We start from the raw sequence: 25,520 nt of genomic DNA, 5'->3' as shown, positions 1-25,520 counted from the left end.
CATAGATTTTTAAATAAATTTAAAACCCCCATCGTGGATCTAATTAAAACAGTGTCAATTTCAGCGGCCGGCTCACTTTGATCCGGAGAGGGAAGCTGCTCTCTCACTGAAACAATCAGCCGGCCGCTGAAATTGACACTGCCCGCTGCTCTCTCCCTCCAATCCAACTTTTAAGTTCTAATGTTTCTGATTGGAGGGAGAGAGCAGCCGGCAGTGTCAATTTCAGCGGCCGGCTGATTGTTTCAGTGAGAGCAGCTTCCCTCTCCGGATCAAAGTGAGCCGGCCGCTGAAATTGACACTGCCGGCCGATTGGAGGGAGAGAGCAGAGAACACAGGAGGAGGTCATACGGGCCTCTGCAAGGCCAGCATGGTCTCACATCGCCCCTCCCCTCTGTAGCTGGGGTTCAGGCTGTGGCTGCTGGGCTTCAGGCTGTGGCTGCTGGGGTTCAGGCTGTGGCTGCTGGGGTACAGGCCGTGGCTGCTGGGGTGCAGGCTGTGGCTGCTGAGGTACAGGCTGTGGCTGCTGGGGTACTGATTGGAGGGAGAGAGCAGCGGGCAGTGTCAATTTCAGCGGCCGGCTGATTGCTTCAGTGAGAGAGCAGCTTCCCTCTCCGGATCAAAGTGAGCTGGCCGCTGAAATTGACACTGCCCGCTGCTCTCTCCCTCCAATCAGAAACATTAAAACTTAAAAGTTGGATTGGAGGGAGAGAGCAGCCGGCAGTGTCAATTTCAGCGGCCAGCTCACTTTGATCCAGAGAGGGAAGCTGCTCTCTCACTGAAACAATCAGCCGGCCGCTGAAATTGACACTGCCGGCTGCTCTCTCCCTCCAATCCAACTTTTAAGTTTTAATGTTTCTGATTGGAGGGAGAGAGCAGCGGGCAGTGTCAATTTCAGCAGCCAGCTGATTGTTTCAGTGAAAGAGCAGCTTCCCTCTCCGGATCAAAGTGAGCCGGCCGCTGAAATTGACACAACTGACAGTTGGGGTCCATAAGCCCCCCCGCGGTATATCGCGAACCGCGGTATAACGGGGGACTACTGTATTCGCCCAGTAAACCAGGTCTACGCCCGACATCTACTAGCGACGAGGCGACAAATTCCTGGGGAAATCGCTAGAGGAATTCTACCATGTGCTCCTGGTGTTAGGGAGGAACTGTGACTGCCTACAGGTTTCAGCCAGCGACCACACAGAACCTTTGATCCGGGACGCATTTGTTGCAGGTATGCTGTCCTCCCAAATCCACCAGCGGCTGCTAGAAAAAGAAACACGAGGCCTCAAGGAGGCACGGGCCCTCGCTAGCACCCAAGATGTGGCCTCCCGCAACGCCCACACGTACGGCCCCGACCATGCGACAGCCCCTTGGGCAGCGTGGACCCCCCACCGGCCGACCCCGAGGCATCCCCCATCCCTCCGCAAGCTTGTGCTGCGATACTGCCAGGCAACCACGGGGGGCCCCACTGCTATTTTTGCGGGCAAGACAAGCACCTCCGGCAGCGCTGCCCAGCCCAGGGTAGGGTGCAGCAAAAAGGGCCATTTCATGGCAGTATGCCAGGCCCGAGCGGTCGCTGCGGTCTCTGGAGGCGAATCGGGACCGCCATCACAACCCTCTTCTCGAGCCACGTGCGGTCAGCGGGTGCCGCCATCTACCTTCTCGCGAGCCACGTGCGGCCTCCGGGCGCCGACATCTTGCCTCTCGGACACCATGTACGATGGATGGGCCCCCCCATCTTGTGCACCCCCAGCCATGTGCGACCAGTGGCTGGACTCTCAGGACCCCGACTCGGATGACTGCACACCGCCCGAGGAAAATCTCCAACTTCTGCCACAACTCGCTTCGGTGACCCTGGACCAGTCTCGGCCCCAAACGCTCTCGACTGCAACGACAAAGTGCTAATCAACAGGCATGAAACATCCTGTCTGTGATTGGTAAGTAAAATCTTTATTCCTTTCACTTATTAATTATTTGATACTATATTTGTAATCAGTTAAGGTAAAGGGTAAAAATGGCAGGAGATCCCAGACCCGTGTTATGCTCCTCGTGCGCAATGTGGGAGTTCAGGGACGCGGCCGATGCCCCTGACTACTTCATGTGCGGGAAGTGTGTCCAGCTGCAGCTCCTGTTAGACCGCATGACGGCTCTGGGACTGCGGATGGACTCACTTTGGAGCATCCGCGATGCTGAGGAGGTCGTGGATAGCACGTTTAGCGAATTGGTCACACCGCAGATTAGGATTGGTGAGGGAGACAGGGAATGGGTGACCAAAAGGCAGAGTAAGAGCAGGAAGGCAGTGCAGGTGTCCCCTGTGGTCATCTCCCTCCAAAACAGGAAAACCGTTTTGGATACTGTTGGGGGAGATGACTCACCAGGGGAAGGCAGTAGTAGCCAGGCTCATGGCACCGTGGCTGGCTCTGCTGCACAGAAGGGCGGTAAAAACACTGGAAGGGCTATAGTCATAGGGGATCCAATTGTAAGGGGAGTAGACAGGCATTTCTGTGGTCGAAAATGAGACTCCCGAATGGTATGTTGCCTCCCGGGTGCTCGGGCCAGGGATGTCTCCGATCGGCTGCAGGACATAATAAAGGGGGAGGGTGAATAGCCAGTTGTCGTGGTGCATACAGGCACCAACGATATAGGTAAAAAATGGGATGAGGTCCTACAATCAGAATTTAGGGAGTTAGGAGATAAGTTAAAAAGTAGAACCTCACAGGTAGTAATCTCAGGATTGCTACCAGTGCCACTGGACAGTCAGAGTAGAAATTCAAGAATAGTCAGAATGAATACGTGGCTTGAGAGATGGTGCAGGAGGGAGGTATCGAGATTTTTGGGACATTGGAACCGGTTCTGGGGGCGGTGGGACCATTACAAACCAGATGGTCTACACCTGGGCAGGACTGGAACCAATGTCCTAGGGGGTGCTTTTGCTAACACTGTTGGGGAGGTTTTCAACTAATGTGGCAGGGGGATGGGAACCAGATTAGGAAGTTAGAGGTCAGTAAAGAAGCAGCAACTAAAGCCAGTAAGGTACGAGACAATAAACTCAATGTGACTAAGGGGAAGAGTAGACAGGGAAGAGATGATGAACGCAAAGGGACAGGTGGTCTGAGGTGCATTTGTTTTAATGCGAGAAGTGTAGGCAGATGAACTTAGGGCTTGGATCAGTACCTGGAAATATGATGTTATTGGTATTACTGAGACTTGGTTGAGGGAAGGGCAGGACTGGTAACTGAATATCCCAGGGTATAGATGCTTCAGGAGGGATAGAGAGGGAGGTAGAAGGGGTGGAGGAGTTGCATTACTCGTCAGAGATGATATCACAGCTGTGATTAAGGCGGGCATGATGGAGGATTCGAGCACTGAGGCAATATGGGTGGAGCTGAGAAATAGGAAGGGTGCAGTAACATTGTTGGGACTTTACTACAGACCTCCCAAAAGCGAGCATTAAGTAGAGGTACAAATATGCAGACAGATTAAAGAAAAATGTAGGAGCAATAGGGTGGTTGTGATGGGAGATTTTAACTTCCCAAAGATTGAATGGGATTTGTGTAGTGTTGGAGGCGTAGATGGAGCAGAGTTTGTAAGGAGCATCCAGGAGAGTTTTTTTAGAGCAGTATGTAAATAGTCCAACTCGGGAAGGGGCCATACTGGACCTGGTATTGGGGAATGATCCCGGCCAGGTAGCTGATGTTTCAGTCGGTGATTACTTTGGGAATAGCGATCACAATTCCGTAAGTCTTAGAATACTTATGGACAAGGACAAGAGTGGTCCGAAAGGAAGAGTACTAAATTGGGGAAAGGCAGAGTATAACAAAATTCGGCAGGAGCTAGGGAATGTGGATTGGGAGCAGCTGTTTAAGGGTAAATCCACATTTGAAATGTGGAAGTCTTTTAAGGAAAGGTTGATTAGAGTGCAGGACAGACATGTTCCTGTGAAAATGAAAGATAGAAATGGCAAGATTAGGGAACCATGGATGACGGGTGAAATTGTGAGACTAGCTAAGATGAAAAAGGAAGCATACATAGGATCGAGGCAACTCAAAACTGATGAAGCTTTGGAGGAATATCAGGAAAGTAGGACGAATTTCAAACGCGCAATAAAGAGGGCTAAAAGGGGTCATGAAATATCTTTGGCTAACAGGGTTAAGGAAAATCCCAAAGCCTTTTATTTGTATGTAAGGAGCAAGAGGGTAACTAGAGAAAGGATTGACCCACTCAAAGACAAAAGAGGGAATTTATGCGTGGAATCAGAGGAAATGGGTGAGATTCTTAATGAGTACTTTGCATCGGTATTCACAAAGGAGAGGGACAAGACGGATGTTGAGGCTAGGGATGGATGTTTAAATACTCACGGTCAAGTTGTCATACGGAAGGGGGAAGTTTTGTGTATTCTGAAAGACATTAAGGTGGACAAGTCCCCAGGACCGGATGTGATCTATCCCAGGTTACTGAGGGAAGCGAGGGTTGAAATAGCTGGGGCCTTAACAGACATCTTTGCAGCATCCTTGAGCATGGGTGAGGTCCCGGAGGACTGGAGAATTGCTAAAGTTGTCCCTTTGTTTAAGAAGGGTAGCAGGGATAATCCAGGGAATTATGGACCTGTGAGCTTGACGTCAGTGGTAGGCAAACTGTTGGAGAAGATACTGAGGGATAGGATCTATTCACATCTGGAAGAAAATAGACTTATCAGTGATAGGCAGCATGGTTTTGTGCAGGGAAGGTCATGTCTTACAAACCTAATAGAATTCTTTGAGGAAGTGACAAAGTTAATTGATGAGGGAAGGGCTGTAGATGTCATATACATGGACTTTAGTAAGGCGTTTGATAAGGATTCCCATGGCAGGTTGATGGAAAAAGTGAAGTCGTATGGGGTTCAGGGTGTACTAGCTAGATGGATAAAGAACTGGCTGGGCAACAGGAGGCAGAGAGTAGTGGTGGAAGGGAGTGTCTCAAAATGGAGAATGGTGACTAGTGGTGTTCCACAGGGATCCGTGCTCGGACCACTGCTGTTTGTGATCTACATAAATGACCTGGAGGAAGGTATAGGTGGTCTGATTAGCAAGTTTGCAGATGATACTAAGATTGGTGGAGTTGCAGATAGCGAGGAGGACTGTCAGAGAATACAAAAAAATATAGATAGATTAGAGAGTTGGGCAGAGAAATGGCAGATGGAGTTCAATCCAAGCAAATGCGAGGTGATGCATTTTGGAAGGTCAAATTCAAGAGCGGACTATATGGTCAATGGAAGGGTCTTGGGGAAAATTGTTGCACAGAGAGATCTGGGATTTCAGGTCCATTGTACCCTGAAGGTGGCAACGCAGATTGATAGAGTGGTCAAGAAGGCATACAGCATGCTTGCCTTCATCGGACGGGGTATTGAGTACAAGAGTTGGCAGGTCATGTTACAGTTGTATAGGACTTTGGTTAGGCCACATTTGGAATACTGCGGGCAGTTCTGGTCGCCACATTACCAGAAGGATGTGGATGCTTTGGAGAGGGTGCAGAGGAGGTTCACCAGGATGTTGCCTGGTATGGAGGGTGCTAGCTATGAAGAAAGGTTGAGTAGATTAGGATTGTTTTTGTTGGAAAGACGGAGGTTGAGGGGGGACCTGATTGAGGTCTACAAAATTATGTGAGGTATGGACAGGGTGAATAGCCACAAGCTTTTCCCAAGAGTGAGGGTGTCAGTTACAAGGGGTAGCGATTTCAAGGTGAGAGGGGGAAAGTTTAAGGGAGATGTGCATGGAAAGTTTTTTACGCAGGGGGTGGTGGGTGCCTGGAACGCTTTACCAGCGGAGGTGGTAGAGACGGGCACGATAGCATCATTTAAGAGGCATCTAGACAGGTATATGAACGGGCGGGAACAGAGGGAAGTAGACCTTGGAAAATAGGAGACAGGTTTAGATAAAGGATCTGGATCGGCGCAGGCTAGGAGGGCCGAAGGGCCTGTTCCTGTGCTGTAATTTTCTTTGTTCTTTGACTCCGGGAGCACAGAGAGCTTCATACACCCCAACATGGTGAGCCGCTGTTCTCTTCCCATCCATCCAGTTAACCAAAAAATCTCCCTGGCCTCCGGGTCTCATTCAGTGGAGATCAAAGGGTTCTGCATAGCGAACCTCACAGTCCAGGGAAGGGAGTTTAAAAATTACCGACTCTATGTCCTTCCCCACCTCTGCGCTGCCACATTCCTAGGGTTAGATTTTCAATGTAACCTCCAAAGTTTAACCGTGAAATTCGGCGGCCCTATACCCCCCTCGCTGTCTGCAGCCTCGTGACCCTCAAGGTCGAGCCGCCTTCCCTGTTTGCGAACCTCACCCCGGATTGCAAACCCATCGCCACTAGGAGCAGACGGTACAGTGCCCAGGACCGAACCTTCATTAGGTCGGAAGTCCAGCGGTTATTGAAGGAAGGTATTATCGAGGCCGGCAACAGCCCCCGGAGAGCTCAAGTAGTGGTTGTAAAGACCGGGGAGAAGCATAGGATAGTCATCGACTACAGTCAGACCATCAACAGGTATACGCAGCTCGTCACGTACCCTCTCCCCCGCATATCCGATCTGGTCAATCAGATTGCACAATACAAGGTCTTTTCCACGGTGGATCTCAAGTCACCTACCATCAGCTCCCCATCCGCCCTAGCGATCGCAAATACACTGCTTTCGAAGCAGATGGGCAGCTGTACCACTTCCTAAGGGTTCCCTTTGGTGTCACGAATGGAGTCTCGGTCTTCCAACGGGAGAGGGACCGAATGGTTGACAGGTACGGACTGCGGGCCACGTTTCTGTACCTCGACAACGTCACCGTCTGTGGCCACGACCAGCAGGACCACGACATCAACCTCCGCACATTCCTCCATACCTCAAAAATCCTTAACCTCAGATATAACAAGGATAAATGCGTGTTCAGCACCGACCGTCTACCCATCCTCGGCTACATAGTGAATGATGGCGTTATGGGCTCAGATCCCGAACGCATGCGCCCCCTCATGGAGTTTCCCCTCCCACACTGCTCCAAGGCCCAACGCTGCCTGGGACTTTTTTCTTATTATGCCCAGTGGGTGCCCAACTATGCGGACAAGGCCCGCCCACTAATCCAGTCCACGGATTTCCCCTGTCGTTGGAGGCCCACCAGGCCTTCAGCTGCATCAAAGCGGACATCGCAACGGCCATGTTGCACGCCATCAACGAATCCCTCCCTTTCCAAGTCGAGAGCGATGCGTCCGGCGTAGCTCTGGCGGCCACACTCAACCAAGCAGGCAGATCTGTGGCCTTCTTCTCACGCACCCTCCATGCTTCAGATATCCGCCATTCCTCTGTCGAAAAGGAGGCCTACGCCATTGTGGAAGCTGTGCGACATTGGAGGCATTACCTGGCCGACAGGAGATTCACTCTCCTCACCGACCAACGGTCGGTGGCTTTCATGTTCGATAATGCACAGCGGGCAAGATAAAGAACGATAAGATCTCACGGTGGAGGATCGAGCTCTCCACCCACAACTATGAGATCTTGTATAGTCCCGGGAAGCTAAACGAGCCTCCTGATGCCCTGTCCCGCGGCACATGTGCCAACGCAGAAGTGGACTGACTCTGGGCCCTCTACGGGGACCTCTGCCATCGGGGTCACTTAAAACCCGCAACCTGCCCTACTCCATCGAGGAGGTCAGGACAGTCACTAGGGACTGCCAAATCTGCGCGGAGTGCAAGTCGCACTTCTACAGGCCAGAGAAAGTGCACTTGGTAAAGGCTTCCCGTCCCTTTGAATGCCTCAGTATGGACTTCAAAGTGCCCCTCCCCTCCACCGACCGCAACACATACTTCCTGAACGTGATTGACGAGTACTCCCGATTCCCGTTCGCCATCCCCTGCCCCGACATGACTGCAGCCACCGGAATAAAAGCCCTCCACAGCATCTTTACACTGTTCGGTATCCCCGCCTACATACACAGCGAAAGGGGGTCCTCCTTCATGAGCGACGAACTGCGTCAATTCCTGCTCAGCAAGGGCATTGCCTCAAGCAGGACGGCCAGTTATAACCCCCGGGGAAACGGGCAGGTAGAGAGGGAGAACGGGACGGTCTGGAAGACCGTCCTACTGGCCCTACGATCCAGAAATCTCCCAGTCTCCCGCTGGCAGGAGGTCCTCCCTGATGCTCTCCATTCCATCCTGTCACTGCTGTGTACCACGACAAACCAAACACCTCATGAACGTCCCCTTGTCTTCCCAAGGAAGTCCTCCTCCGGGACCTCGTTCCCGACCTTGCTGGCATCTCCAGGACCCATCCTGCTCCACAAACACGTGCGAGCGCACAAGTCGGACCCATTGGTCGAGAGGGTCCACCTCCTTCATGCTAACCCTCAGTACGCCTACGTGGCATACCCCGATGGCCAACAGGATACGGTCTCCCTTCTGGACCTGGCGTCCGCTGGGACCCCACCCACACCCCTGCCATCACCCCCACCCTCCCTCCCACCAGCGCACTCCACAGTCGCCTCCTTCTCAGGTGGATTGGTGCTCCCACCGGTCCCACCTAGGGGCGATGAAGGAGAAGCCGAAGCCACGCCTCCGGAACCACAGACACACGAGCCGGCGCCTGCTTCATCGCCGAAGCTACGACAATCGCAGAGGACGACCAGGGCCTCCGATCAACTTATTTCTTTGTTCCGAACTGTAAATAAAGGAGAGAGGGCGATAGGGTAGAGAGGGGGACGGGGGAGAGAGGGGGGCTGGGGAGAGAGGGGGACTGGGGGAGAGAGGGGGTACTGGGGGGGAGAGAGGGGGGATGGGGAGCGAGGGGGCAGGGGAGAGAGCGGGTTAGAGGGAGAGAGGGGGACTGGGAGAGCAAGGGGGACTGGGGGAGAGCAAGGGGGACTGGGGGAGAGAGGGAGACTGGGGGAGAGAGGGGGACTGGGGAGAGAGGGGGACTGGGGGAGAGAGGGGGACTGGGGGAGAGAGGGGGACTGGGGGAGAGAGGGGGACTGGGGGAGAGAGTGAGTTAGAGAGAGAGAGGTGGACAGGGGGAGAGGGGGGGACTGGGGGGAGAGAGGCGGACTGGGGGAGAGAGGGAGACTGGGGGAGAGAGGGAGACTGGGGGAGAGAGGGGGACTGGGGGAGAGAGGGGGACTGGGGGAGAGAGGGGGACTGGGGGAGAGAGGGGAACTGGGGGAGAGAGGGGGACTGGGGGAGAGGAGACTGGGGGAGAGAGGGAGATTGGGGGAGAGAGGGAGACTGAGGGAGAGAGGGAGACTGGGGGGAGAGAGGGAGAGAGGGGGACTGGGGTAGAGAGGGGGCTAGAGGGAGAGAGGGGGGCAGGGGAGAGAGAGGGGGATACGGGGGGGAGAGGGGGACTGGGGGAGAGAGGGAGACTGGGGGAGAGAGGGGGACTGGGGGAGAGAGGGGGACTGGGGGAGAGAGGGGGACTGGGGGAGAGAGTGAGTTAGAGAGAGAGAGGTGGACAGGGGGAGAGAGGGGGACTGGGGGGAGAGAGGCGGACTGGGGGAGAGAGGGAGACTGGGGGAGAGAGGGGGACTGGGGGAGAGAGGGGGACTGGGGGAGAGAGGGGGACTGGGGGAGAGAGGGGACTGGGGGAGAGAGGGGGACTGGGGGAGAGGAGACTGGGGGAGAGAGGGAGACTGAGGGAGAGAGGGAGACTGGGGGGAGAGAGGGAGAGAGGGGGACTGGGGTAGAGAGGGGGCTAGAGGGAGAGAGGGGGGCAGGGGAGAGAGAGGGGGATACGGGGGGGAGAGGGGGACTGGGGGAGAGAGGGGGACTGGGGGAGAGAGGGGAACTGGGGGAGAGAGCGGGGACTGGATGAGAGGGGGACTGGGTAGAGAGGGGGACGGGTAGAGAGGGAGAGAGGGGGACAGGGGGAGAGAGGGGGGACTGGTGGAGAGAGGGGGACGGGGGAGAGAGGGGGACAGGGGGAGAGAGGGGGGGACAGGGGGGGAGAGACGGGCCTGGCAGCAGGAGACTCACCATGGTCACCTCTTTTTTCAACTCGTCCATATTCTTCTTGACTTTCTTCTTCTTCAGGGGGAGAGAGGGGGACTGGGGGAGAGAGGGGGACTGGGGAGAGAGGGGGACTGGGGAGAGAGGGGGACTGGGGTAGAGGGGGGACTGGGGGAGAGAGGGGGACTGGGGGGAGAGGGGGACAGAGGGAGAGAGGGGGACTGGGGGAGAGAGGGGGACTGGGGGGAGAGGGGGACAGAAGGAGAGAGGGGGACAGGGGGAGAGAGGGGGACAGGGGAGAGAGGGGGACTGGGGGAGAGAGGGGGACTGGGGGGAGAGGGGGACAGAGGGAGAGAGGGGGAAAGGGGGAGAGAGGGGGACAGGGGGAGAGAGGGGGACAGGGGAGAGAGGGGGACATGGGGAGAGAGGGGGACAGGGGGAGAGAGGGGGACAGGGGGAGAGAGGAGGACTGGGGTAGAGAGGGGGACAGGGGGAGAGAGGGGGACATGGGGAGAGAGGGGGACAGGGGGAAAGAGGGGGTCTGGGGTAGAGAGGGGGACAGGGGGAGAGAGGGGGCGAGAGGGGGGACAGGAGAGAGAGGGTGACGGGAGAGAGAGGGGGACAGGGGGAGACAGAGGGGGTCTGAAGTAGAGAGGGGGACAGGGGGAGGGGGAAAGAGGGGGGACAGGGGAGAGAGGCGGGCGGGAGGGGGGACAGAAGAGAGAGGGGGACGGGAGAGAGAGGGGGACAGGGGGAGACAGAGGGGGTCTGAAGTAGAGAGGGGGACAGGGGGAGGGGGAGAGAGGGGGGACAGGAGAGAGAGGGGGACGGGAGAGAGAGGGGGACAGGGGGAGACAGAGGGGGTCTGAAGTAGAGAGGGGGACAGGGGGAGGGGGAGAGAGGGGGGACAGGGGAGAGAGGCGGGCGGGAGAGAGAGGGGGACATGGGGGGGAGAGGGGGAGAGAGGGGGACTGGGGGAGAGAGGGGGACTGGGAGAGAGAGGGGGACATGGGGGGAGAGGGGGAGAGAGGGGGACTGGGGGAGAGAGGGGGACTGGGAGAGAGAGGGGGAGAGAGGGGGACAGGGGGAGAGAGGGGGACTGGGGGAAGAGGGGGAACGGGGTAGAGGGGGGGACTGGGGAGAGAGGGGACAGGGGGAGAGAGGGGGACTGGGTAGAGGGGGGGACTGGGGGAGAGAGGGGGGGACTGAGGGAGAGAGGGGGACAGGGGGAGAGAGGGGAACAGGGGAGAGAGAGGGGGACGGGGGAGAGAGATGGGCCTGGCAGCCGGAGACTCACCATGGTCACCTCTTTTTTCAACTCGTCCATATCCTTCTTGACTTTCTTCTTCTTGGAATTGTCCGCTGCATCGGTGGGAGTGTATTCACGTCCGTTCTGTGTGGGATAAAGTCAGAAACAGGGATCAGGGAGAGTCCAACTAGACTTCCTCTTCACAGAATCACATGTTCCTCATCAAGTCCCTGAGCACTCTCTCCCGAGGGGGAAGAGAGAGCGAGAGAGAGCAAGGGGGGGAAGAGAGAGAGAGAGAGCGAGGGGAGAGAGAGGGAGAGCGAGGGGAGAGAGAGAGAGAGCGAGGGGAGAGAGAGGGAGAGCGAGGAGAGAGAGGGAGAGCGAGGGGGAGAAGAGAGAGAGGGAGAGAGCGAGAGAGAGAGAGAGAGAGAGCGAGGGGGGAGAGACAGAGAGAGCGAGCGGGGGGGGAGAGAGAGAGAGCAAGGAGTGTGATGAATGATTACTGCACCTTTAATGTAATGATCCCTTTAAGACTGGGTTTAGAACCCTGGGAGACTCCGCCCCCGACTCCACCCCCCCAGGGAAACTGTATATAAGGTTATGTTCAGTGGGCAGCGTGCTGTGAGCACACTTCTTGGTAGCTGTCTGGTTCTCTGCTAATTAAAGCCTTTGTATTACCAACCATCTCTCTCAAGTTGTGTGGTGAATGTGTAACCACTATAAGTTCACACTGTACATTACTGTGTCCCTGTGGGCCTCATCTGTGAGCCGTTGTGCGGCTCTGCCCACAGGGGGAGATGAGGAGCATGTACAGGGCTCTGCCCTTGGCTTCGTCCCCTTTAGGGAGTATAAGTGCTGCGGTCCTGCGAGTCCCCCCTCAGTTCAGCATAGTTATAAGCCGATAAAGCCACAGTTTACCTCAACTCGTGTCTCTGAATGAATTGATGGTCGCATCAATTTAATCGACTAGAAACTACTATGGAATCAGCCCTCAAACCTGACCTCGATCCACAGGCCGCAGAGGTAAAGGAAATTTTGTTGCATTGGCTTCGGTGCTTCAAGGCCTACCTGGCTGCGTCGACTACCTCCTCTGTTACAGAAGAACAGAAACTCAGTCTTCTCCACGCACGGGTGAGCCATCGTATTTCAACTCAACTTAATGGAACTGACTCTTATACTGAGGCCCTCGCGATACTCGACCGCCTGTACGTGCGGCCCGTGAATTAAGTCTACGCGCGACACATCTTTACAACCCGGTGACAGCGCCCTGCAGAGTTACTCGAAGACTATCTGCGCGACCTTAAAGCTCTAGCACGAGACTGTAACTTTCAGGCCGTGACAGTCTCCCAGCACATGGAACTCGCCGTCCGAGACGTGTACGTTGTGGGGGTCCGATCAAATTATGTGCGGCAGCGTCTTCTCGAGAAAGGGGCTCAGGACCTGGAGGACACGGTTCTTTCCAAAGTTTAAATGCATTCCCGGCGACCCTATCGTGGACCCCCAACCAGAGACTGCCCCAGGCCTGTGCCACGCGGCCACCCGCCCACCAAGGAGGGCTATCGTACCATTTTTGCGGCCAGCCCCAACATTTCCGGCAGCAATGCCCAGCCCGCAACGCGACCTGCAGCAACTGCGGGCGGATAGGGCACTTTGCTAAGGTCTGCCTGGTCAGAGCTAAAAACTCTAACTCGAACCCTAACCCGAACACTCACTCCAACTCACAGGCCCGCAGACCACGCAATGTGGCAGCGTGTCTGCCGCCTCCACCTCCGCACAACATGTGCGATTCATGGGGGCCGCCATTTCCCTAGCTGCCCGCCACGTGCTATTAACGGGGGCCGCCGTCTTTGCCATCACCCGATATGCTACTCGACGACTACGACCTCTGCGGACAGTCATCACGGGGCCGCTCCAGCACCGCCGACCACGCCACCGACTACCTGCAGCTCAGTGCAGTCACTTTGGACCAGTCGCGGCCAAAGCACCTCAAGAGCTCCATGATGTCCGTCCAGATCAATGGATACGAGACACCGTGCCTCTTCGACTCCGGGAGCACCGAGAGCTTCGTTCACGCAGATCTGGTGAGGCGCTGCTCGCTCCCGATATTCCCGACACAGCAAACTATCTCCCTCGCCTCGGGGTCGCACTCCGTTCAGATACAAGGGCGCACAATTGCGACTCTGACAATACAGGGCGCCGACTACACTAATTTCCAATTGTATGTACTCCCAGACCTCTGCGCCCCCCTCCTCCTCGGACTGGATTTCCAGTGCAACCTCAGGAGCCTAACACTCAGCTTTGGCGGACCTCTCCCCTCACTCACCATATGCAGTCGAGCAACTCGGAAAATCGACCCCCCTCCACTCTTCGCTAATCTCACTGCCAACTGCAAACCAGTGGCCACTCGCAGCAGGAGGTATAGCCTGCAGGACAGGGTGTTTATCAGATCCAAACTCCGGCGTCTTTTGCATGAAGGAGTCAGAGAGGCCAGTAATAGCCCCTGGAGAGCGCAGGTGGCAGTTGTCAAGACCAGGGAAAAGCTCCAGATGGTGGTTGATTACAGCCAGACTATTAACCGGTTCACGCACCTTGATGCGTACCCCCTCCCCCAGATTGCAGACATGGTAAATCAGATCTCCCAGTACCGCATATTCTCCATGGTGGATCTGAAGTCTGCATACCACCAGCTCCCAATCCGCCCGGAGGACCGCCACTACACTGCATTCAAGGCAGATGGCCGCCTCTTCCATTTCCTCCGGGTTGGCGTCACGAACGGGGTTTCAGTGTTCCAACGAGCAATGAAATGAAAAAAATGAAAATCGCTTATTGTCACGAGTAGGCTTCAATTAAATTACTGTGAAAAGCCCCTAGTCGCCACATTCCGGCGCCTGTCCGGGGAGGCTGGTACGGGAATCGAACCATGCTGCTGGCCTGCTTTAAAAGCCAGCGATTTAGCTGAGTGAGCTAAACCTGGAGAATGGACAGAATGGTGGACCAGTACGGGCTGCGGGCCACGTTTCCGTACTTGGATAAAATCACCATCTGCGGCCATGACCAGCAGGACCACGACGCCAACCTCCACCGATGTCTCCAAACCGCCCAAAAACTCAACCTCACCTATAATAAGGAGAAATGCATTTTCCGCACAACCTGACTAGCCGTCCTCGGCTACGTCATGGAAAACGGGGTCCCAGGACCCGACCCTGACCGTATGCTCCCGAGGACAACTCCCTCTCCCTCACTGTTCCAGGGGCCTCAAGAGGTGCCTCGGATCTTTCTCATACTACGCCCAGTGGGTCCCCCAGTATGCAGACAAAGCCCGCCCACTATTTAAGGCCACACTCTTCCCACTGTCAGCCAAGGCTCGCCAGGCCTTCAACTGCATTAAGGCGGACATCGCCAAAGCCGCCATGCGGGCGGTGGATGTCGATCTCACTGCCACTCTGAACCAGGCAGGTAGGCCAGTAGTGTTCTTTTCCCAAACCCTCTCCGCTTCGGAACTTCGACACTCCTCAGTCGAAAAGGAAGCCCAAGCCATTGTGGAAGCCGTATGGCACTGGAGGCACTACCTCGCTGGTAGGAGGTTTACCCTCATCACCGACCAGAGATCGGTTGCCTTTATGTTTGACAACTCGCAGCGGGGCAAAATCAAGAATGACAAAATCTTGAGGTGGATGATCGAACCCCCCAACTATAATTATGATATCGTATACCTTCCGGGGAAGCTCAACGAGCCCCCAGATGCCCTGTCCCGCGGCACATGCGCCAGGGCGCAAGACGACCGACTACAGGCTATCCACAATTACCTCTGCCACCCGGGGGTCACCCGGCTCGCCCACTACATCAAGGCCCGTAATCTGGCTTTCTCCACCGAGGAGGTTAAAGCTGTCACCAGGAATTGCCCGATCTGCGCAGTGTAAACTTCTATAGACCAGACAAGGCCCATCTGGTAAAGGCACCCCGGCCCTTTGAACGACTGAGTATTGATTTCAAGGGCCCCTCTCCTCGACCAACCGCAACAATCAATATTATAGATGAATTCTCCCGTTTCCTGTTTGCCATCCCATGCCCCGATATGACCTCCCATACAGTCATCAGAGCCCTGCACAGTGCTTCACCCTGTTCGGCTTCCCCAACTACGTCCACAGTGACAGGAGTTTGTCCTTCATGAGCGACGAACTGCATGAGTACCTGCTCGGCAAGGGCATCGCCTCGAGCAGGACTACCAGCTGAGGACACCGGGCCCTGTCCTCCTTCGGACGCACGTCCGCACACATAATACCGACCCCCTGGTAGAGAGGGTCCTGCTCCTGCAGTCAAACCCCAACTACGATGGCCGACAGGACACCGTTTCCCTCCAGGACCTGGCACCTGCAGGATCTACTACTACTGCCACTACCGCCGAGGTACCCCCCACACTACACCCCACACGACCTCCCACACCCTGCGCCCCTGCACCTACTTGCTTCCCGCGCCCCCTTCCACCCGTCACAACGGACCGCAGGAACGAAGCTCTGGAAGAACCACCCCCGGAGTCCACCCTCGGATTCGCACCGAACATCTGTCCACAGCCATCCGAAGCGGCTGCAACTCCAGTGCTCCGTCAGTCTCAACGCACAATTCGAGCGCCGGAACGACTGAACTTATAGACCCGTCACCCCCGCTGGACTTTATTTTTTAACAGGGGGTGAATGTGGTGAATGTGTAACCACTATAAATTCAGACTGTACATTACTGTGTCCCTGTGGGCTCCATCTGTGAGGCGTTGCGCGGCTCTGCCCACAGGGGGAGATGAGGAGCATGTACAGGGCTCCACCCTTGGCTCCGCCCCCAGCAGGAAGTATAGGTGCTGCGGTCCTACGAGTGCGCCTTCAGTTCAGTTTAGTCGCAGACAGGCTCAGTTGTAAGCCGATTAAAGCCACAGTTTACTTCAACTCGTGTCTCTGAATGAATTGATGGTCGCATCAAGTTGTAATTGAGGGTATCTCAATTTAATTAGCAGATTACTTCAAGGTGGACAGTGGTCTGAAGCCTGAGAAGCTCAATTTGGACGCTCAGTCGCCGGAGGCCGCAGAAATGTTAAAATACTGGCTTCGGTGTTTTGAGGCCTACCTGAACGCCGCAGACACTTCAGTCGACAGACCTCGCAAGCTGAGCTTACTGCACGCCCGCGTGGGCCATAGACTCTCCTCCGCGATCGGAAAAGCCACTACGTATGAGGCGCCGGTTGAAATTCTGCAGAAGCGCTTTGTTAAGCCAATAAACGAGGTAGACGCCCGGCATTTGCTCTCGACCTGCCGGCAGCGCTCCGGGGAAACGCTGGACAAGTACGTGGAAAGACTCACTGCGCTCGCTAGGAACTGCAACCACAAGGAGATGATGGCAGAAGTCTATATGAACTTGCACATCCGAGAGGCTTTCGTGTCCGGTATACGATCCACATACATCAGGCAGCGAATCCTCGAAGACGGACCAAAAGACCTCCAAGGCACGGTAACGCTCGCCTCCTCTCTGGAAGTGACCCACCATAATCTCCACACGTACTCCGCGGACCTTGCGAGCCCCTCTCAGTCCCCTCCAGACTCGGCCACGCTACAGGCCTGCGCTGCATGGCAACCCGCTCACACCCGGGGCTCACCGTGCTATTTCTGTGGGCAAGGCCAGCACCCACGTCAGCGTTGCCCAGCCCACTCCGCTATCTGCAACGACTGCGGAAAGAAGGGGTATTTCGCAAAGGTCTGCCTAGCTGGGCTCAAGGTCTAGAAACAAAAGTCTCATCGGGCCCAAAAATTGAGCTCCCAGGCCCACAGGCCCTGCAATGCGGCTGTGCACCGCCAGACACGCCCCCTTCTGACGCATCATCGGTCTCGTGGGGTGGCCATCTTGGCGGCGGCCATCTTCAAAATCCGACACGTGCTACCGATGGCGGCGGCCATTTTGTGACTCCAGGCGGCCATTTTGTGAGGTCGACTCAGCTGAGGACTCTGACTATCCGCAACTGGGAGCGATCACCCTCGATCAATCACGGCCGATGCACGTACGGAACTCCATGATGCAGGTCCAAATCAACGGGCGCGACACCCCCTGCCTATTCGACTCCGGGAGCACGGAGAGATTTATTCACCCAGAAACAGTCAGGCGCTGCTCCTTGCACACCTATCCTGCCTTCCAAACTATCGCCCTAGCGTCCGGGTCCCCCTCGGTCGAAATCACGGGGTATTGTGTCGCGATTCTCACGATCCAGGGCGCTGAATACGCCCGTTTCAAACTTGATATTCTCCCTCATCTCTGTGCCCCCCTGCTGCTCGGTCTGGACTTTCAGTGTAGCCACCGAAGCCTGACACTGAAGTTCGGCGGACCCCTGCCCTCACACACGGTATGTAGCCTGGCAACACTTAAAGTTGCACCCCCCTCTTCGCGAACCTCCCCCCCACCCCCCCGACTGTAAGCCCGTCGCCACCAGAAGTCGGTGGTACAGTGCCCAAGACATGACTTTTATCAAGTCAGAGGTTCAGCGGTTGCTGAAAGAAGGGGTCATAGAGGCTAGGAACAGCCCCTGGAGAGCACAAGTATTGGTAATCCGGTCTGGGGAAAATCAACGAATGGTGGTGGACTACAGTCAGACCACAAACCGCTTTACGCAACTCGATGCGTATCCACTTCCCCACATTGCAGAAATGGTGAACCAAATCGCCAAGTATCGGGTATTCTCCACGGTCGATCTAAAATCTGCCTATCATCAACTCCATATCCGCCCAGAGGACCGCCCCGACACGGCCTTCGAAGCAGCCGGTCGGCTGTTTCACTTTCTCAGGGTCCCTTTGGGCGTCACAAAGGGTGTCTCCGTTTTCCAAAGGGTGACGGATCAAATGGTGGACCAGTACGGCTTACGGGCTACCTTCCCGTACTTGGACAACGTCACCATCTGCTGCCATGACCAGCAGGACCACGACGCAAACCTGAGGAAGTTCCTCCAGACCGCCCGGGCCCTCAATCTCACATATAACAAAGAGAAATGCATTTTCCACACAACCAGACTCGACATCCTCGGCTACGTCGTGGAAAACGGGGTCCTACGCCCAGATCCCGACCCCCTGCGCCTCCTAAAGGAACTTCCCCTTCCCCGTAGCCTCACGGCACTCAAACGGTGCTTGGGGCTCTTTTCCTATTACGCCCAGTGGGTCCCCAGATATGTGGACAAAGCCCGACCACCCATTAAGACCACGGTTTTTCCCCTGACGGCTGAGGCCCAGTCGGCTTTCAGCCGTATCAAGGCCGGCATCATCAAGGCCGCCATGCACGCGGTGGACGAAGCCATTCCCTTCCAGGTAGAAAGCGATGTATCAGACATCGCCCTGGCTACTCCCCTCAAAAAGGCAGGCAGACCAGTAGCGTTCTTCTCCCGAACCCTCACCGCCTCGGAAATTCGGCACTCTGCAGTTGAGAGGAGGCACAAGCCATTGTGGAGGCACTACCTAGCCGGTAGGAGTTTCACCCTCGTCACCGACCAACGGTTGGTCGCCTTCATGTTTGATAACGCACAACGGGGTAAAATTTAAAATGATAAAATTTTTAGGTGGAGGATCGAACTCTCCACCTACGCGTGCAAAATTACATATTGTCCGGGGAAGCTCAACGGGAGGGGAGAGCGGGAAGGGGGGAGGGGAGAGCGGGAGGGGGGAGGGGAGAGCGGGAGGGGGGAGGGGATAGCGGGAGGGGGGAGGGGAGAGCAGGAGGGGGGTGGGGAGAGCGGGAGCGGGGAGGGGGGGAGATGAGAGCGAGGGGAGGGGAGAGCGAGGGGGCAGGGGCGAGTGAGGCGGAGGGGAGAATGAGGGGAGAGCGAGGGGGAGGGGAGTGCGAGGGGAGGGGAGAGCGAGGGGGGAGGGGGAGAGCGAGGGGGAGGGGAGAGCGAGGGGGAGGGGAGAGCGAGGGGGAGGGGAGAGCGAGGGGGAGGAGAGAGCGAGGGGGAGGAGAGAGCGAGGGGGAGGGGAGAGCGAGGGGGGAGGGGGAGAGCGAGGGGGAGGGGAGGGGAGGGGAGAGAACATAAGAACTAGGAGCAGGAGTAGGCAATCTGGCCCCTCGAGCCCGCTCCGCCATTCAATGAGATCATGGCTGATCTTTTGTGGACTCAGCTCCACTTTCCGGCCTGAACACGATAACCCTTAATCCCTTTATTCTTCAAAAAACTATCTATCTTTATCGTAAAAACATTTAATGAAGGACCCTCTACTGCTTCACTGAGCAAGGAATTCCATAGATTCACAAGCCTTTGGGTGAAGAAGTTCCTCCTAAACTCAGTCCTAAATCTACTTCCCCTTATTTTGAGGCTATGCCCCCTAGTTCTGCTTTCACCCGCCAGTGGAAACAACCTGCCCACATTTATTCTATCTACTCCCTTCATAATTTTAAATGTTTCTATAAGATCCCCCCTCATCCTTCTAAATTCCAACGAGCACAGTCCCAGTCTACTCAACCTCTCCTCGTAATCCAACCCCTTCAGCTCTGGGATTAACCTCGTGAATCTCCTCTACACACCCTCCAGTGTCAGTACGTCCTTTCTCAAGTAAGACCAAAACTGAACACAATACTCCAGGTGTGGCCTCACTAACACCTTATACAATTGCAGCATAACCTCCCTAGCCTTAAACTCCATCCCTCTAGCAATGAAGGACAAAATTCCATTTGCCTTCTTAATCACCTGTTGCACCTAGAACATAGAACATAGAATAGTACAGCACAGAACAGGCCCTTCGGCCCTCGATGTTGTGCCGAGCAATGATCACCCTACTCAAACCCACGTATCCACCCTATACCCGTAACCCAACAACCCCCCCCCCCCCCCCCCCACCTTACTTTTTAGGACGCTAAGGGCAATTTAGCATGGCCAATCCACCTAACCCGCACATCTTTGGACTGTGGGAGGAAACCGGAGCACCCGGAGGAAACCCACGCACACACGGGGAGGACGTGCAGACTCCGCACAGACAGTGACCCAGCCTGGAATCGAATCTGGGACCCTGGAGCTGTGAAGCATTTATGCTAACCACCATGCTACCGTGCTGCCCCAAAACCTGTAAACCAACTTTTTGCGACTCATGCACTAGCACACCCAGGTCTCTGCACAGCAGCATGCATTAATATTTTATCATTTAAATAATAATCACGTTTGCTGTTATTCCTACCAAAATGGATAACCTCACATTTGTCAACATTGTATTCCATCTCCCAGACCCTAGCCCATTCACTTAACCTATCCAAATCCCTCTGCAGACTTCCAGTATCCTCTGTACTTTTCCCTTTACCACTCATCTTAGTGTCGTCTGAAAACTTGGACACATTGCCCTTGGTCCCAAACTCCAAATTATCTATGTAAATTGTGAACAATTGTGGGCCCAACACTGATCCTGGTTGGGGAGGGGAGAGCGAGGGGGGGAGGGGGAGGCGAGGTGGGGAGAGCGAGGGGAGCGGGGGGAGAGCGAGGGGGCGAGGGGAGAGTGAATGGGGGCGAGGGGAGAGCGAGGGGGAGGGGGGGGTTGCGAGGGGGAGGGGAGAGCGAAGAGCGAGGGGGGGAGAGCGAGGGGGATGAGGACCGAGGGGTGTAAGGGAGGTGGAAGGGAGAGGGAGGGGGAAGGGGAGAGTGAGGGGAAGGGGAGCGAGGGGGAGGAGAGAGTGAGGGAGAGGGGAGAGCGAGGGGGGAATGGAGAGTGAGGGGGAGGGGAGTGTGATGAGGAGCGAGAGGGAGGGGGGAGCGAGAGGGAGGGGGGAAGGGAGAGCGAGGGGGAAGGGAGAGCGAGGGGGAGGGGAGAGTGATGGGGAGCGAGAGCGAGGGGGGAAGTGAGAGCGAGGGGGAAGGGAGAACGAGGGGAGGGGAGAGCGAGGGGGAGTGATGCACTGTCAATTACGACGAGACGAGAGTAGAATGTGATTGAGGCTTTATTACACAGAGATGTGTGGCCTCCGACAGCAGCTGGCAAAATGGCTGCTGTTCGGAGAGCCCACACATTTATACTCCGCCTACTGGGCGGAGCCAGCAGGCAGGGATCTACCCCTGTACCTTACCATAAAACTCATATATATATACAGTATATACATCAGTGGTGGCTACCACATTCACCCCCTGTTAAAATGAGTCCAGAGGGAGTGGTGGAGAACTATATAGAGACAAGTTGCTTTTAAAATCACATAGAATATTACAAATTTAGACGATCGGGCACCATGGTCTGTTGTTGAGAGCGCCGCAGCGCTGGTGGTGACTCAGGCGTCGGCTTGGTCTTCGGTGACTCCGGGAGCGTGTCGAAATCCTCTTCATCCCCGGGTGGGAGCAAGGGGAGGACGGATTGTCCTGGAGCGGGGGCTGCATTGGGGAGAGGGAGGGTGGCGCCGGGGCGGGGGCGGTGTGTGGTGACGCAGCTGGTGACAGGTCCCTGAGGGAGACTGTGTCTTGGTGGCCGTCGGGGAACACCACATAAGCATACCGCGGGTTGGCATGGAGGATCTGTACCCTCTCAACTAAAGGGTCCGCCTTGTGCAGCCGCACGTGCTTGCGGAGGAGAACGGGTCCTGGAGCTGCCAGCCACATTGGGAGCAAAACCCCGGAGGTGGACTTCCTGGGGAAGGCAAAGAGACGTTCATGGGGGGTTTCATTAGTTGCGGTGCACAGGAGTGACCGAATGGAGTGAAGTGCGTCGGGGAGGACCTCCTGCCAGCGGGAGGCCGGGAGATTTCTGGACCGTAGGGCCAGCTGGACGGCCCTCCAGACCGTCTCATTCTCCCGTTCCACCTGCCCGTTTCCCCTGGGGTTGCAGCTGGTCGTCCTGCTCGAGGCAATACCCCTGTTGAGCAGGAACTGGCGCAGTTCATCGCTCATAAATGAGGATCCCCTGTCGCTGTGGACGTAGGCGGGGAAACCGAACAGAGCGAAAATGGTGTTGAGGGCTTTGATGATGGTGGCAAACATCATTTTGGGACATGGGATGGCAAAGGGGAATCGGGAATATTCATCGACCACACTGAGGAAGTACGTGTTCCGGTCGGTGGAGGGGAGGGGCCCTTTGAAGTCCACGCTGAGGCGTTCAAAGGGGACGGGAAGCCTTCACCAGGCGCGCACGGTCTGGCTGGTAGAAGTGCGGTTTGCACTCTGCACAGACCTGGCAGTCTCTGGTGATAGCCCTGACTTCCTTGATTGAGTAGGGCAGATTGCGGGCCTTAATGAATGTGGTAAAAAATGGTGACTCCTGGGTGACAGAGATTGTCGTGCAGGGTCCGGAGTCGGTCCACTTGTGCGCTGGCACATGTATCTCGGGATAGGGATCGGGGGGCTCGTTGAGCTTACCGGGGCGATACAATATCTCGTAGTTGTAGGTGGAGAGCTCGATCCTCCACCTCAAGATTTTATCGTTTTTGATCTTACCCCGCTGTGTGTTATTAAACATGAAGGCAACTGACCGTTGGTCAGTGAGGAGAGTGAATCTCCTGCCGGCCAGGTAATGCCTCCAATGCTGCACAGCTTCAACTATGGCTTGGGCCTCCTTTTTGACCGAATTTCGGAGGCATGGAGGGTGCAGGAAAAGAATGCCACGGGCCTGCCTGCCAGGTTGAGGGTGGCGGCCAGAGCGACGTCTGATGCATCGCTCTCGACCTGAAAGGGGAGAGTCTCGTCGACCGCGGCCTTGATACGGTTAAAGGCTCGGTGAGCCTCAGCCGTCAGTGGGAAAACGGTGGATTGAATGAGTGGGTGGGCCTTGTCCGCATAGTTTGGGACCCACTGGGCATAAAACCCCAGGCATCGTTTGAGGGCCTTGGGGCAGTGGGGAAGGGGGAGTTCCATGAGGGGGCGCATGCGATCGGGGTCGGGTCTCAGAACTCCGTTCTGGACCACATAGCCGAGGATGGCTAATCGGTTCGTGCTCAACACGTACTTACATAGAGCATAGAACTGTACAGCACAGGACAGGCCCTTCGGCCCACGATGTTGTGCCAAACTAGTCTGAAACGAATATCAAATCAACCTCCTCCCAATCATTCTAGTGCACTCCATATCCAATAACCGCTTGAAGCTCCTAAAGTGTCTGACTCCACTACCATAGTTGGGAGTGCGTTCAACGCCCCAACCACTCTCTGACATCCCTCCTATATCTCCCACCTTGAACCTTATAGTTATGCCCCCTTGTAACAACTACATCGACCTGAGGAAAAAGTCGCTGAAAGTCCACTCTATCTATCCCTCTCATCATCTTATACACCTCAATTAAGTCACCTCTCATCCTCCTTCGCTCCAATGAGAAAAGCCCTAGCTCCTTCAACCTTTCCTCATAAGACTTACCCTCCAATCCAGGCAGCATCCTGGTAAATCTTCTCCTTGTTATACGTGATGTTGAGGAGAGTGGCGGTGTGGAGAAATTTGGAAAGGTTGGCGTCATGGTCCTGCTGGTCGTGGCAGCAGAGGGTGACGTTGTCCGGTTTTGGGAAAGTGGCCCGCAGTCTGTACTGGTCAACCATTCAGTCCATCTTCTGTTGGAAGACCGAGACCCCATTGGTGACGCCAAAGGGAACCCTAAGAAAGTGTTAAAGGCGGCCGTCTGCTTCGAATGCAGTGTATTGGCAGTTTCAGGTCCACTGTCAAGAAGACCCGGTACTGTGCAATCTGATTGACCATATCAGATATGTGTGGGAGGAGTTACGCGTCGAGCTGCGTGTACCGGTTGATGGCCTGACTGTGGTCAACGACCATACTGTTTTTCTACCCGTTTTTCGACACTACCACTTGGGCTCTCCAGGGGCTGTTGCTGGCCTCGATGATACCCTCCCGAAGTAGCCGCTGGACCTCGGACCTTATGAAGGTCCTGTCCTGGGCGCTGTACCGTCTGCTCCTGGTGGCGACGGGTTTGCAATCCGGGGTGAGGTTTGCAAAAAGGGAAGGCGGGTCGACCGAGATCTCTTGCCCGTCGACGTTCACCTTTGTCGAAACGGTCGCGAGGTTGTGCGGTCGAGAGGGGCCTCACGGTAGCATGGTGGTTAGCATCAATGCTTCACAGCTCCAGGGTCCCAGGTTCGATTCCCGGCTGGGTCACTGTCTGTGTGGAGTCTGCACGTCCTCCCCGTGTGTGCGTGGGTTTCCTCCGGGTGCTCCGGTTTCCTCCCACAGTCCAAAGATGTGCGGGTTAGGTGGATTGGCCATGCTAAATTGCCCTTAGTGTAAGGTTAATGGGGGGATTGTTGGGTTACGGGTTACGTGGGTTTAAGTAGGGTGATCATTGCTCGGCACAGCGTCGAGGGCCGAAGGGCCTGTTCTGTGCTGTACTGTTCTATGTTCTATGAGACTGGTCAATCGTGACCGAGGCGAGATGCGGCTGGTCATCGGCGGTTGCAGGCGATGAGCGGACTGATGAGGTGCCCAATGGGCAGGGGTCCTGAGTCGGGTAAGATGGCAGCGCGTGTCCTGGGGCAGGCAAGGTGCTGGAGCCCATTGGTTCTGAGGCAGGCAAGATGGCAGCGCCCACTGGCCGCACAAGGGGGGGTGCCGGCACAATAGCGGCTATTGGGCGGGCCTGGCACACTGCAGCGAAATGTCCCTTCTTGCCACAGGCCTTGCAGAGGGCGCTCCGTGTCGGGCAGCCCTGCCGGGGTGTTTTGTTCAGGCCCCTGTACTACAGATACGGGGATAGTTCCCTGCCTGCTGGCTCCGCCCAGTAGGCGGAGTCTAAATATGTGTGCTCCCGTGATTGCGGGGTCCACGATACACGGGGGGGTGGGTGAGCCGCGCAGTCAGGGGCATAAGCCTGAACGTTGCGTGAGGTGACCGTCAGCGAGAGTGCTAGTTTTTTGGTCGCCGCGAGGTCAATCGTGGCCCCTACTAAGAGGTGCTGGCGAATGTTGTCAGACCCTATGCCCATAACAAACACGTCTCTCATTAGCAGGTTCGAGTGTTCAGTGGCTGAAACGGCCTGGCAATCACAGTCTCTCACTAGGGTGAGCAGGGCACCCAGAAATTATCCACTGACTCACCGGGGAGTTGGCGCCGTGTGGATAGGAGATGCCTGCATAGATTTTGTTGGTCCGCTGGGCGTAATTTTCCTTCAGTAGCGCCATGGCTTCTGCGTAGGTCGGCGCATCCTGGAGCTCAGCCGCGTGTACAGAATCTGGAGCTTCTGTGCTTCTGAGATTGGGTCTGGCGCAGACCCGATGTACGCTTCAAAACAGGCTCGCCAATGTTCAAAGTCCTTTTTGGCGTTGCCTGCTTGAGGATGCAGCTGCAGGTGATGCGGACGTCCATCTCTGAAAAATCTCTGTGTAATAAATTGATTCGTAATCAATTATGAGACGAGAGTAGAATGTA

At 55.8% G+C, this 25,520-nt stretch overlaps 1 protein-coding gene across 1 annotated transcript in view; it reads right to left on the bottom strand.

The window, feature by feature from the left end:
- LOC119967972 (sodium/potassium-transporting ATPase subunit alpha-2-like) overlaps positions 1-25,520 on the bottom strand; it is a 190,436-nt gene that overhangs the window by 152,937 nt on the left and 11,979 nt on the right. The window contains 1 exon segment of the mRNA XM_038801073.1: positions 11,234-11,329. Coding sequence (XP_038657001.1) covers positions 11,234-11,263 — 30 coding nt within the window. The 5' untranslated portion in view covers positions 11,264-11,329.

Source organism: Scyliorhinus canicula, chromosome 6, assembly GCF_902713615.1.
Source record: "Scyliorhinus canicula chromosome 6, sScyCan1.1, whole genome shotgun sequence".
In the NCBI taxonomy this organism is placed as follows: domain Eukaryota; kingdom Metazoa; phylum Chordata; class Chondrichthyes; order Carcharhiniformes; family Scyliorhinidae; genus Scyliorhinus; species Scyliorhinus canicula.
This window is presented reverse-complemented; position numbering and strand designations above follow the sequence as displayed.